The sequence below is a fragment of the Ursus americanus genome, chromosome 20 (genome assembly GCF_024610735.1).
Source record: "Ursus americanus isolate L20-20 chromosome 20, mUrsAme1.1.p, whole genome shotgun sequence".
Lineage (NCBI taxonomy): Eukaryota > Metazoa > Chordata > Mammalia > Carnivora > Ursidae > Ursus > Ursus americanus.
Window position 1 is genome coordinate 11584719 of NC_142146.1, and position 12125 is coordinate 11596843.

Sequence of the window (12125 nt, forward strand, 5' to 3'; positions counted from 1 at the left end):
ACAATTTTTTTTTTTTACATCCAAAGAGAAATAGGACAAACCATACCTCGACAATAAAGTAATGCAACTTTGTTCTTTTAACAAAGAAAAAAAAAAAGGCAATAAAATCCCACCCACCTGAAAAAGTTTTAACCATCTGATAAACAACCCTGGATCGAGGACAAATTTAAAACGAGAACTAGGGACTATCAATAAAATAGCAACAATGGAAACACTACATGTCGAAACTAGTGAGATACAGCTAACACCAGAGGGAGAGAACAGTTAACAGTCTGAAATGTCTTAGTGACTACACGAAGAAATCAAAGCAAATGAAGTTACAAAAACAACAATAAAAGGCCGGCACACAGATCTATGGATAGAAAATTTTCTCTTTCCTAAGAAATGAAGGCAGGGCAGTGTCTTAATTCATCTTTACCTTTCCCGTACCCAGCTAGGACGTAATATATGTTTCATAAATGTTAGCTGTAAAGAATGAGACCTGTATCTGACAGAGTTAACTTAAGCAATAAATTCAATACATTAGCTGAATGTCATCAAGAATTCAAAGGAACTTCAGTTACCTTGAGGTTTTTTTTAATCAAATGTGTATTCTCCTGCCACTAGTCTTCTCATTGAGTAGGGCTTCCATTTTCTAGTAATATCAACTAATTCTCCTCAAATTTATTTACAGAAGTATTCTGAACATCCCAACAGGTGCACCTGAAGACGTGAATGTAAAACTATACACAAGTGAAAAGAACAAAAATAGCTAAGAAACTCTTGAAAAAGATTACATTAGGGCACCTGGGTGTCTACCTTTGGTTCAGGTCATGATCCCAGGGTCTGGGATCAAGTCCTGCATCAGGCTCCCTGTTCCCTCTCCCTCTCCCCAGTTCTCATGCTCTCTCACACGCATGTGCTCTCTCTCATGTAAACAAAATATTAAAAAAAAAAAAAAGATTATGTTAGTGGTGGAAAACTCCCCATATACTTAAAAATTATTAAATAATAGAAAATGTTAATTTGGATAGTATGGCGCAGAGACAGATAACAGACCAACAGAATTAAATAGAGCCCAGGAAGAGACATTGATGTGAGAGGGGACACTGCAGAGCAGTGGGGAGAGGGTGACCTTCTCATTAAATAACGCTAGAAGAAGAGAATACCCATATTACTTTTAAAAATAAAACTACCCATACATAGCACGACACACACAAACAATGCAAATAAAGTTCTAAACAGAAAAAGGGAGTATAATAAAGCTTTTAGAAGAAAATGGAATGGACCATGTTAATGATGAAGTAGAGAAGCACTTAGGACCCAAAAAGCACAAATCATAATGAAACAGACTGATAAATTTAGCTACATTAAAATGAGGAACTTCTGCTTATCAACAGACACTGTAAAGAAAATGAAAAGCCCAACCACAAATCACAAAACATCTGTAACACATATAAACAGATGATTAATATCCAGAATACATAATTTCATTGGGTGGAGTGTCATGATGTCTGCAATTTTTTCAAACAGTTCAGAAAATAAAGAAATAAAGAAATGAGTAATAAATGCATGTACACATGAATACATACACCTATATTATAACAAAGCAAGGAGAGCAAAATGCTAAAAACTGTTGAAACTAAGTGATGCAAATAAAGGTCACCATTATAGTTTTCTTTCCTTTCCTAATATTTCAAACATTTTATAACAACAGGCTTCCACTAAGGGAGGCAGTGTACACAGAATTCCTACAAAGCAATGGAAAACAAAACAAAGATAAATAGAAAAGGACAGTGATCCTATTAGTAATCACAAAAATGAATATTGAAACTATTATGAGAAAATATTTAATGCCCATGAAATAGAAAAAATTTAAAGTCTGACTATCAAATGTTCAAGATATGGGTTAAGGGGTACTCCTATACCCTACTGGTGGGAATATAAACTGATACACACATGTGTCTGTGTGCACTGAGGCATAGTCCAGTAATACACTAAACAGTAGTATAAAGGAACAACAATTTTCACAATTAGCATGTATCAATCTCGACCTAAATTAGAGCAAAAGAATTAAGTCTCCATAGGATTTTGTGCCATTAATTTATATGAAGTTTAGCCTTAAGAACCAGTCAATGAAATATCTAGCAACACAGGGGCACATGGGTGGCTCAGCTGCTTAAGCATCCAACTCTTGATTTCAGCTCAGGTTATGATCTCAGGATCGTGAGATCGAGCCCCACATGGGGCTGGGCATGGAGCCTGCTTAAGATTCTCTCCATCTTCCTCTGCCCCTTCTTCTCAAAAAAGAAAGGAAGGATGGAAGGAAAGAAAAGAAATATCTAGCAATACAATCAAAGATGGAAACACAATAAAGAAAAACTTGGGAACGTTTATCACAAAGTCAGAATAGTGGCTACCCCTTGAAAGAAAAAGCAAGCTGCAATCCAAGAGGAACAGAGAAGAATTCTCTAAGCCACCAGCCCTTTTTTGTTTTAAGAGAGTGGGTGTATCAAAGTATGTGCTTTAAACCATACATATAAGCATACACATAAACTTCACATTCTCTTTTATTTAGAGGGAATATAATCATCCCCTGCTTTATGTCTTACAGAGACAATGTTAGAGTTCATGTTTCCCCCACCATCCAAAAGTACTGTGTTCCTGTGAAAACTTTCCTAAGCCCCAATGGTGTAACGCAAAAAGCAATTACATTAATTTAAATAGACAAGATTTTGAGCATTCCTAGACCCCAAAAATAACCTCTCTCAGGCTTCTCTGATACCTTAGGACACATCTTGTTAACAGAAGCAAAAAATACATCAAGACAAATAACAGAGGCTCAAAGACACAGTTCAAAGCCACGGTGGCTTGATGCTGAGATGCTGAGTGTAGTTCCGGGGAAAAGAAGGACCATGGCCAGGTGGCTCTCCCTGCTTCGCGGGGCAGGGGGAGGCCTGCCTGCATAACAATTCGCTGCAAAACAAACCCTGAATGCTGTTTTTGCTTTTTGCTTTTTCCTTTTTTCGTAGAAGCAGAAATCCTCTTTCCCATTTCTTTCAATTAGAGAAAACAAGTGCCAATCTGGGTCTTCTGTAAAAGTGAAGCGTGTAATGTGAACTTCTGAAAAGCAGGGGACACCTGTATGTGCCATCCATGCCCACATCTAACTGCTTTTCAGATAGACAACAAAATTTTCATAAATTACAGAGTCCTGGACTTCCCTTCCTTTTCATGAAAAATACACAAGACCGGTCATACATACCAAGACATTGAAAAGTACATGTGCTACTAAAATACAAAATGTCATTATAATTATTAACAATAATTATTAAATAACAATATACATGGAGAGCAGACAGTATTCTCCATATTACATGTACAATGATTAAACACAGGAGGGGGTGGGGAGAAGATATTCAATAAAGGATACAACCCTATGGACTAGAACTAATCATCTTTTACTACACATTAATTTAACTTTTAAAAATTAAAATACAAAGTTTTTAAAATTTCTTTACACTGTTAAGAAAGTTTCTAGAAAACTCCTTTCTCCCTTGAGTTCCCATATTTTGTTCTTTCACATTTATACACTTGACATATTCTACTTTGTATTTTTATCCTATCTCCCACAATAGGCAGGTTCAGTGCGTGTAGAGAATATTCACTTTCTTCATCTGTGTGCCCCCAAGTGTGCCCAGCTTCAGGCCTTGAATGATAAACTGAAACATGTCTTTTGACTGCAGATAAACATGACTTACTTCTCGTATTATTGATAAAGCACAATTTACCGGCTTTATACATATCCCATAACGACAGCTGACAATGCATTCAACCCTACGGGCTAGGAAGTGTTCAAACTTCACTTCTGAATCACTGGGGGGAAATCTCGCAGAGCTCTTCTACACTTGCGACATCATTCCATTTCCATACAACGCAGCAAGTAATGAACTCAAAAGGAAGATGTTTATTGTGACATATTTTTTCATTCCTTAAGGAATGTTTTTCGCCTATGGCTTTGCCTTGGGTGAAACGATGTCAAATGGTTTAAAGCAAACAGAAGTTGTGAACCTTTTAGGTCAGCTACTAAATCCTTTACAGAGTAACACGCAGGAGCTACATAGACTGATTGGTTGGTTGGCCAGCTGGTTGGTTTTCAGCCACTAACAACAGCATGAGGAGGCCGGTGAATAAATTGAAAAAAAAAAATCACATAATAACTACTACTTAATATTAAAATCAGTGGATACCAGTGGAAGCTTCCTGTTTCTGAACTGCAAAATGGCAACCTGACAAGATAATCAGGGGGCTTTTGAGGCTCACAGAAAATTCCCTGCATACACCTTGCTTTCTAACCTGGTGTACCAATAAGCTTCAAAGCAGGGGAGGATTAAGGCTATGTTAGGAAAAAGCTACTTAACATTGTTTGTGCTTGCTATCATCTTTTAAAAGGCAAGACATTTTAAAAAGTGAAGGAGAAAGCCAGCTCGTTTTTCCACGTGCTCCACTGCGGGTCACTTGCGTGCGGTGGCTGGTCGGGATTATTTAAATTCAGGAGCAATACTTGGTTGACAAGCTCCCGCACCGCTCCAGGCTACAATCTCACACAGTGCCCGAAGGGCTATTACAATTGCAGGCGTCTACAGAGGACAACAAAGGAGCCTTACCCCTTCCCGAAGGCACCTCATTAGCACTGTGTACGAAGCCAAGGGAACAGCCCAGCACTCTCTAGGGTTCTTTTTTTTTTCTTCCTAAAATGAAGTGGAAGGAAAGGCAGTGAAGCTAACAGCACAAAAGATATTAACCCGTTCAAGAAAAAGGCAGTTTCAAATACACAAACTGTAAAACTTCTTCATATTCTGTTTAAGGTATTACTGATTACCTGACAATTCTGACCAGGTTAGGGGGTCTTTTACCTCATTGTACATACAAGGTATTTCTCTTTCTCATCACATTCTATGTGATGTTCCTCGGACCCCCTCATCAGAAGCCAGACGAAAGGAAGCGAGAAATGACAATATGATCCAGTTGGTAGAGAAACTACTCTATTGATAATTGTAGATGATAATACAGATATTCCTACCTAAAAGGTATTACATTATCTGAAATGATTTGAAAGCACAGAATACAGAGCTCTGAGGAATATTCAGGATAACCCATAAGTACAAGTAAAAGAGACTATGTGACCTAGTACGACAACGTGCTAAATAAAAAATAAGCAAATGTGATCAGCAGGTCCACTGATTTTAATGATTTCGGCAATGATTCCCCCACAGAAGAACCAAATCAGGGTCATGACCACTAAAACCCTCCTGCAACGTATCAAATAAAATCCAAATATAAATCGAGTACCACACAGAAAGGTGGGAAAAATTAATCTCTTTAAAGCAAAAGAAATTAGTTACTATTTAGAGAAAATATTTCTTTAAGATTGTCCAAATTTTAGAACTGGTACCTTACTGATCCAAGTGTTTCTTACACTTATGATGAGAATTATGACCCATTAAAAACCATATCCTTGCTTAATCACAAAGTTCCACACAGTCGGTGCACCTGGGTGGCTTAGTCGGTTGGGCGTCTGCCTTCAGCTCAGGTCATAATCCCAGGGTCCTCGGATCGAGCCCCAAATTGGGCTCCCTGCTCAGCCCAATTGGGCTGCTCCCCCCTCCCCCACCATGCTCTCGTGCACACATGCTCTCTCTCTCAAATAAATAAAACCTTAGGGAAAAAAAACCCACACACAGTCATAATCTAGACATTATCATCCCAAGCTGCTGCTCCAATTTAAAAATTACTTAATTCAGCACCCAACTTCCAAACAAAACCTTCCTTCTTTCCAGTTCACTTATTCAAAACATCTACCACAATCTTTCCGTAATCTATCACCTACCCTCGCTCCGGCCACTTAGATGCCCTGGCCTATCATTCAATCACTCCTGCCAAAAGCCTGAACACCTCCCCCTCTCACATGCCCTTATCCCCTCTCTGGAGAAACCAACCCTGGAGGGAGGCAGTGGCTTGTCTTCTCCAGGCCTGCGCTCAGGCAGCTGGGCTCATAGAGGGCCGACCCCAGAACACAGAGAGTTCATGAATGACTTAGGATCAGCAAGCCCAGGGACCTCCAACATCACTCTGCAACCTCCCATTCCTCTCTAAGCAATTCCCTCTTTGAAAGGAGGCTTCACACCTGGAATCCTGCCACCACTGCACCTGCTTTCCTCCTCCTCAGAGATCACAGAAGGTGTGAGAAAGGAGCTCCCAGGGTTCCTACACCTGAAGCCATCTGCTACTTATATCCAGTGGCTCTACCAGGAGAGGCTCCTCCACCCCTTCCATGTGGGCTCAGGATCCCATTCGCATCCTGCCTCCTTCAGGGTCATTAGGTTATGGACTATCCCATACTGCTCCTAAATTGTCAAAGTCCTGTCCACTGGGTCCTTCCCATTTCCACTAGAATAGGCTAACTGTCCCCATCTTCCAAACAGGGCCCCGTGCAGCCCCCAGACCCCTCACAACTTTTCACAACCATTCTGGCTTCACGGTGCCTTTCCCAGCTTCCTCAACTCCTGCTAACCCACCGCACACTCCAGGAGGCCTTCTGCTTCCTCACTCAAAGTAAAGTAAATAAGTACCCAAAACAGCTCTAGCTGAGTTTTCGGTGACTTTCACGTCACTCAGTCTAGCAGGCTCTTTTCAGTACTCCTTCATGGACCATCAACTACATTCAGCCCTACTGACTCTCTCTTTCCTGAAACACCCTTTTCTCACTCCTAACTTTGCTCCTACTTTCCTTACTTGCATTTAGGTTCAGAGTATTTTCTTAATCATTCTCCAATCTATTGTCCACCTTTAAGCTAGAGTCATCTTTTTGGCATTTAAACCAGATGACGTTAATTCCCTTCTTTAAAGCCTTCATGACTTCCCCTTGCTCACAGGGTCAAGACGAAGACATCCGTCAGTCAAGGAGTCCTTCCTGAACATGCCCTGGCCAGTCTCTCCAGCCCTGCCTCCTTGCTCACTTCCCTCCTGTCCCACGGGTCCCGGTGCAGGCCATGCATTATAAAAGCACCTGTGAAGTGCCAGGAATTCTTCTGAACAAGAGCCACACAGCCATGAGCAAGACAAATTTTCTGCTTTAATAGTGCTTAGTGGGGAAAGAGGAGGAGGAGGAAAGTAAAGGAGGAAGAGGGAGGTGGAGGAGGAGGAGCCAACAAGACAAGGAAGTCAAGACAGTGAGGACTCCTGTAAAGAAAACCAGAGCAGGGTAAGGAGCTAGAGGAAGACCAGAGACAGGGTGGCTCCATCTCATACTGCACAGAGCCAGGAAAAGGCTCTCTGAAACTGTCTGAACAGAGAAAACGCAAACATCTGGGGGAGGGGGAGTGTGAAATCACTGCAAGCAGGAGGAACAGTATGTGCAAAGGCGTGGAGGCAGGAATGTGGCACAGCGGGTTCAAAGATCTGTGAGGAGGTCAATGTGGTGGGAAGAGGAAGAAAGCAAGACAGCAGTGAGAGCTGTCGTCACACAGGCACTGGGGAGGCAGCCCACAAGGGGCTGCCAAGGCAAATGGCGGGATTTGGCTGTGACAACAAGCAAGACAAAGCACTGGAGGGCTCTGAGGAGGGACACTGTACTCTCTCATGTGTTTTTAACAGGCTCGTTTTGTCTAATGTCTAGAAAATAGACTGTAATGGACACAAGAAGAAGGCAAGGAGACCATCTAAGAGTTCTTACAACAGTCCAGGTGAAAGATCATTAACGGCTGGACCAAAAAAAATGACAAAATAGGAATACCTGGGCTCAAGGTGGGAGGTAGCCTTGATAAAAGAAAAAAATACAAAAACCGTAAATGTATTGCCTTCCTAAGGTCCTTTGCAGAGTCTATTCTGCTCTTGCATCCTCAAGCGTGTCACGTCGGGTGCTCCCAGAGAGCCAACAGGACAGGGCTTAGGTCTCTGTACTACACACAGTATATACTCTCGCTTCAGGTCAGCCTCACTATGTCAGCACTGATGTGAGATATTAACGGTTCACGTATATTCAAAGTGACAATTGCACAAAAGCCCTCATCTCATGAAAAGTTCTTGATTTTTATGGATCCAGAGACATAACTTCCTTTTCTAGTTTGCTATCCTAAGTTGTAGTCAAATGCCACAGAATCATCCCTTTACTAAAAGAGCCTTAGCTTATATCCAATTAAAGCATGTACCAAAGAAAATGATTCTCTAGATCTACTTTTCAAAGCGAACAGAAATAGGGTTCTGTATGATTCCCTTTATAAGATTCTAGAAAATGTAAACTCGTCTATCTGAGAGAAAGCAAATCAGTGGTTGCCTGGGAGCAGGAAGAGGGACAGGAGGGAGGGATTACAAAAGGTGTGAAGAAACTTTTAGAGGTGATAGATAAGTTCATTACCTGAACTGTGGTGATGGTTTCACAGGTGTATACATATATCAAAATTGATCAAATTGTAATCTTTAAACATGTGCAGTTGATTGCATGCCAATTATATCTCAATGAAGTTTGGAGGGGGAGATAATAACTTTAAAAAAGGAACAACAATGAAAAGAATTAAAGCAGACTCTCATCCCTGATCAGGTAGCAGATCAGATGGTACCTGAACATTCTTCTAATAAAAGCAACACCTTGTATTCTGACATCCTTACAATGTATCAGAGATGTGACAGGAAAACAAAGAATCAAACCAAAAATTAGATAACGGCAAGCGTGGGAGCTCAATTGAGCATTGAAAGTTTGCTTTTACTCTGAGGGCCTGCAAAATTTGGTCAGTCTGAGTTTTGATGTCCAGGCCCTGAGGACTGAAGGTAAAAGTAAAGTAAAACTGCCTTTTGCCAAACTTGGCACACGTGGGAGTGTTCCAGGACAAGAAGAGGGAGAGAGGGAGGGAGGAGGGAGCCCTAAGTACTGATTAAGAAATAAATCCATTAATTGAGAAATAACTCCAGTGTATGTATTTCCAAATGCTATTCTTAAAAGTATACAACTACTGGGGCACCTGGGTGGCTCACAGTTAAACGTCTGCCTTCGGCTCGGGTCATGATTTCAGGGCTGTGGGATGGAGACCTGCATCAGGTTCCAAGCGCAGCGAGAAGTCTGCTTGTCCCTCTCCCTTTGCTCCTCCCCCTGCTCGCTCGCGTTCTCTCTCTCTCTCTCTGTCAAATAATCTTTTTTTAAGAGTATATAACTATTAAGAAAAAAAACCAAGTTGTCCTACTTGGTACATAAAAATGAGACAAAGTAAGAATCTACATTTCTGTTTACTCATACATACAAAAGTAACTCTGTGAATACAAGTAGGGATGTGACTAGACTGGGGAATGAGGCACATAAGGAACGAAAATAGGAAAGCCACTTTCCGCCATATGCCCTTTCTTGACTTCTTCATTTTCTAGCTTCATGGATGTGTTGTCTCTTCAAAATATAAAATTACCTAAGAACAAATTCAACCAGAGATAGATGTACAAAAATTTTATGAATAGAATGAACTAACTTAACTGAAAGTATTTCTGAAGATAGAAATATATGGGAATGCCATTTTTATGCACTAGAAGACAAAATACCACAATATACCAATACTTTCCTGACACACGGGTTCAGTACAATTCCAAATATGCAGAAGACTCAGAATTATCAAGATAACAGTACTTCCCAAATTGATCTGCATAGTCGATGCAATTTCTTTAAATGATTTGCAGAATTGGACAAGTTGATTCCAACATGCAAAGGGCCAAGAAAAGCCAAGACATTTATGAAAAAAAAAACAGAATAAAATAACAGAATAAAAAAACAGACAGATTTGCTGTACCAGCTACCACTACTAATTATGGAGCTAAATGATTTTAAATACTGATGTTTTATAACAATTATGGTAGTTGCCTTAAAATGATCATTTTCTAGAAAGTCAGTTTAATTTAGATACTAAGGATACTCAGGTTATACAACATTTGAACAAGATCTAGGACCCAAAACATCACAAATACAGTGAGAGAACTTCCTGATCAACTACAACTTACTAGTACTTCTTTGAAACTCAGTATCACCAACATTTATAGCAGCAATGTCCACAACAGCCAAACTATGGAAAGAGCCCAGATGTCCACTGGCAGATGAATGGATAAAGAAGATGTGGTATCCATATACAATGGAATATTACTCAGCCATCAGGAAGTATGAATACCTACCGTTTACATCAACATGGATGGAACCGGAGGGTACTATGCTAAGTGAAATAAGTCAGTCAGAGGAAGATAAAAACCCTATGATTTCACCCATATGTAGAATTTCAGAAACAAAACAGATGAACATAAAGGAAGAGAAGGAAAAACAAAATAAGATGAAAATTGAGAGGGAGGCAAACCCTAAGAGACACTGAACTCTAGGAAACAAACAGGGTTGCTGGAGGGGAGGTGGGAGGAGAGATGGGACAATTGGGTGAGGCATTAAGGAGGGCACTTGATGTAATGAGCACTGGGTGTTATATGCAATTGATGAATCACTAAATTCTACCTCTGAAACTAATTAAAAAACTCAGTATCAAACGAATAACTCATAATTTATTATCAATTCAATAACACTCATAAAAAACACTAATGAAATACTAATTTTTCTTTGTTGAATTCAATAGCACTTCCATATTGTAACTTAAGAAGAAGTCAAATTCTGTAGTCAAAAACTCTCATGGTCATGTTAAGAGCTCTATTTGCACAAAGTAGCATTTTTAACTGAAATGAAGCTTTATACTCAGAGAACCAATGGCCTCCTCTTGAAGGAGTCAAAGATTGCAGCAACCTAGAAAGTAGTTTGGGTCGATTGGCTTTTAAACATGGCTTGAGAATTTCCTACACTTTCTGGGAGGCACTGGGAGAGAGGGAACATGACAGACAGAAAAGGAGACAGACAGACACTGATAGCCCTTCTCTTTCAGAGGTAAAAATTTCCCCAAAGTTCCTTAGGTATGCTCTAAGGGGCAAAGTCAAAACAACTTTTATAGGATATTAACATTTGCCAGCCAGGCTATGTCAGAACAGGTCAAACAGCAATAGAATTAATCAGGTCTCACCTGGGTGGCTACAAGGTAGATCAGCTCCCCAAGGGTTGGTAGAAGGCACTGTTTTAATTTACTGTTTCTGAAGTTTTCCCTAATTAATTCAGTTAAGATAGTAATCGCCTGAAAAGGAAAAAAAAAGGGTATTAGTTCATATATCTCTCTCAGTTCTTTCACCTACATGTAAAAGACAAGACACTCCACAAAATTCACCCTCCATTTTTAAGAACAAGTTTCCAAATTATTTTCAAAATATGGGCCTTAATCCCGAAAAAACAGTAACTGTCCCAGATGAAGGTAAAAATATATCCAGTGAAAGAAAGGCTCATACATATAGCACTTGTCAGTTATCAAGCACTTTCACTGTATTGCTGATCCTATGAGGCAACTGTTGCTCCATCTCTAAAGACAGGAAACAGAGGCTGAAAGACAAACAGCAGGTGTCTGTCCAGTTGATTCGGACAGCCAGGATCTGAGCACAGATTTTACCATGCCAGAGCCTATTGTCCTCCAGCACGCCCCAGTCTGAAAAATTCTTACACTGCCTGAGACTTTTAAATGATTCCCCTAAAAATCTGAGAGTAGGAAATATTATACCAAAGTTTCAATATAATCCCCTTTGAAATTCAGCAGCATATTTTATCAGATCCAGTTAATTTCCTGGGAGTCATGCTAAGAAAATCACATATATACACTCATTGCCAGAATTCATACACCAGAACACAAGTTAATCAAACCACAGTGTGACCGTGAAGTAGAATAAAATGGGTTTAGAATGATACATATAAAATAGCCCCATTCTGAGATGGAAAAAAATGTGTACAAAGTAGTGTGGCAGCAGTGCTCTAAAGCAGTGTGATTCAAAATATCATGCACAGATAAAATTGTTTCTTACTGTCAACAAAGACTTAAGTATAGAAACTGAGAGTAATGGGGCACCTGCATGGCTTAGTCGGTTAAGACTCTGCCTTCGGCTCAGGTCATGATCCCAGGGTCCTGGGATCGAGTCCCCATGGGCTCCTAACTCAGCAGGGAGTCTGCTTCTCCCTCTGCCTCTGTCTGCCACTCCCCCTGCTTGAG

The 12125-nt window shown here is 40.2% G+C and overlaps 1 protein-coding gene across 5 annotated transcripts in view; it reads right to left on the reverse strand.

The window, feature by feature from the left end:
- Positions 1-12125, reverse strand: part of ULK4 (unc-51 like kinase 4) — a 592979-nt gene that overhangs the window by 493010 nt on the left and 87844 nt on the right. For 4 of the 5 annotated variants that reach the window (XM_045798163.2, XM_045798161.2, XM_087870116.1 and 1 more), the window contains 2 exons: positions 11061-11168; positions 4647-4730 (listed from right to left, as the gene is read on the reverse strand). In XM_045798163.2, coding sequence (XP_045654119.2) covers positions 4647-4730; positions 11061-11168 — 192 coding nt within the window. The remainder of the gene's footprint in view (positions 1-4646; positions 4731-11060; positions 11169-12125) is intronic. The other variant, XM_087870115.1, reaches the window with a different exon arrangement.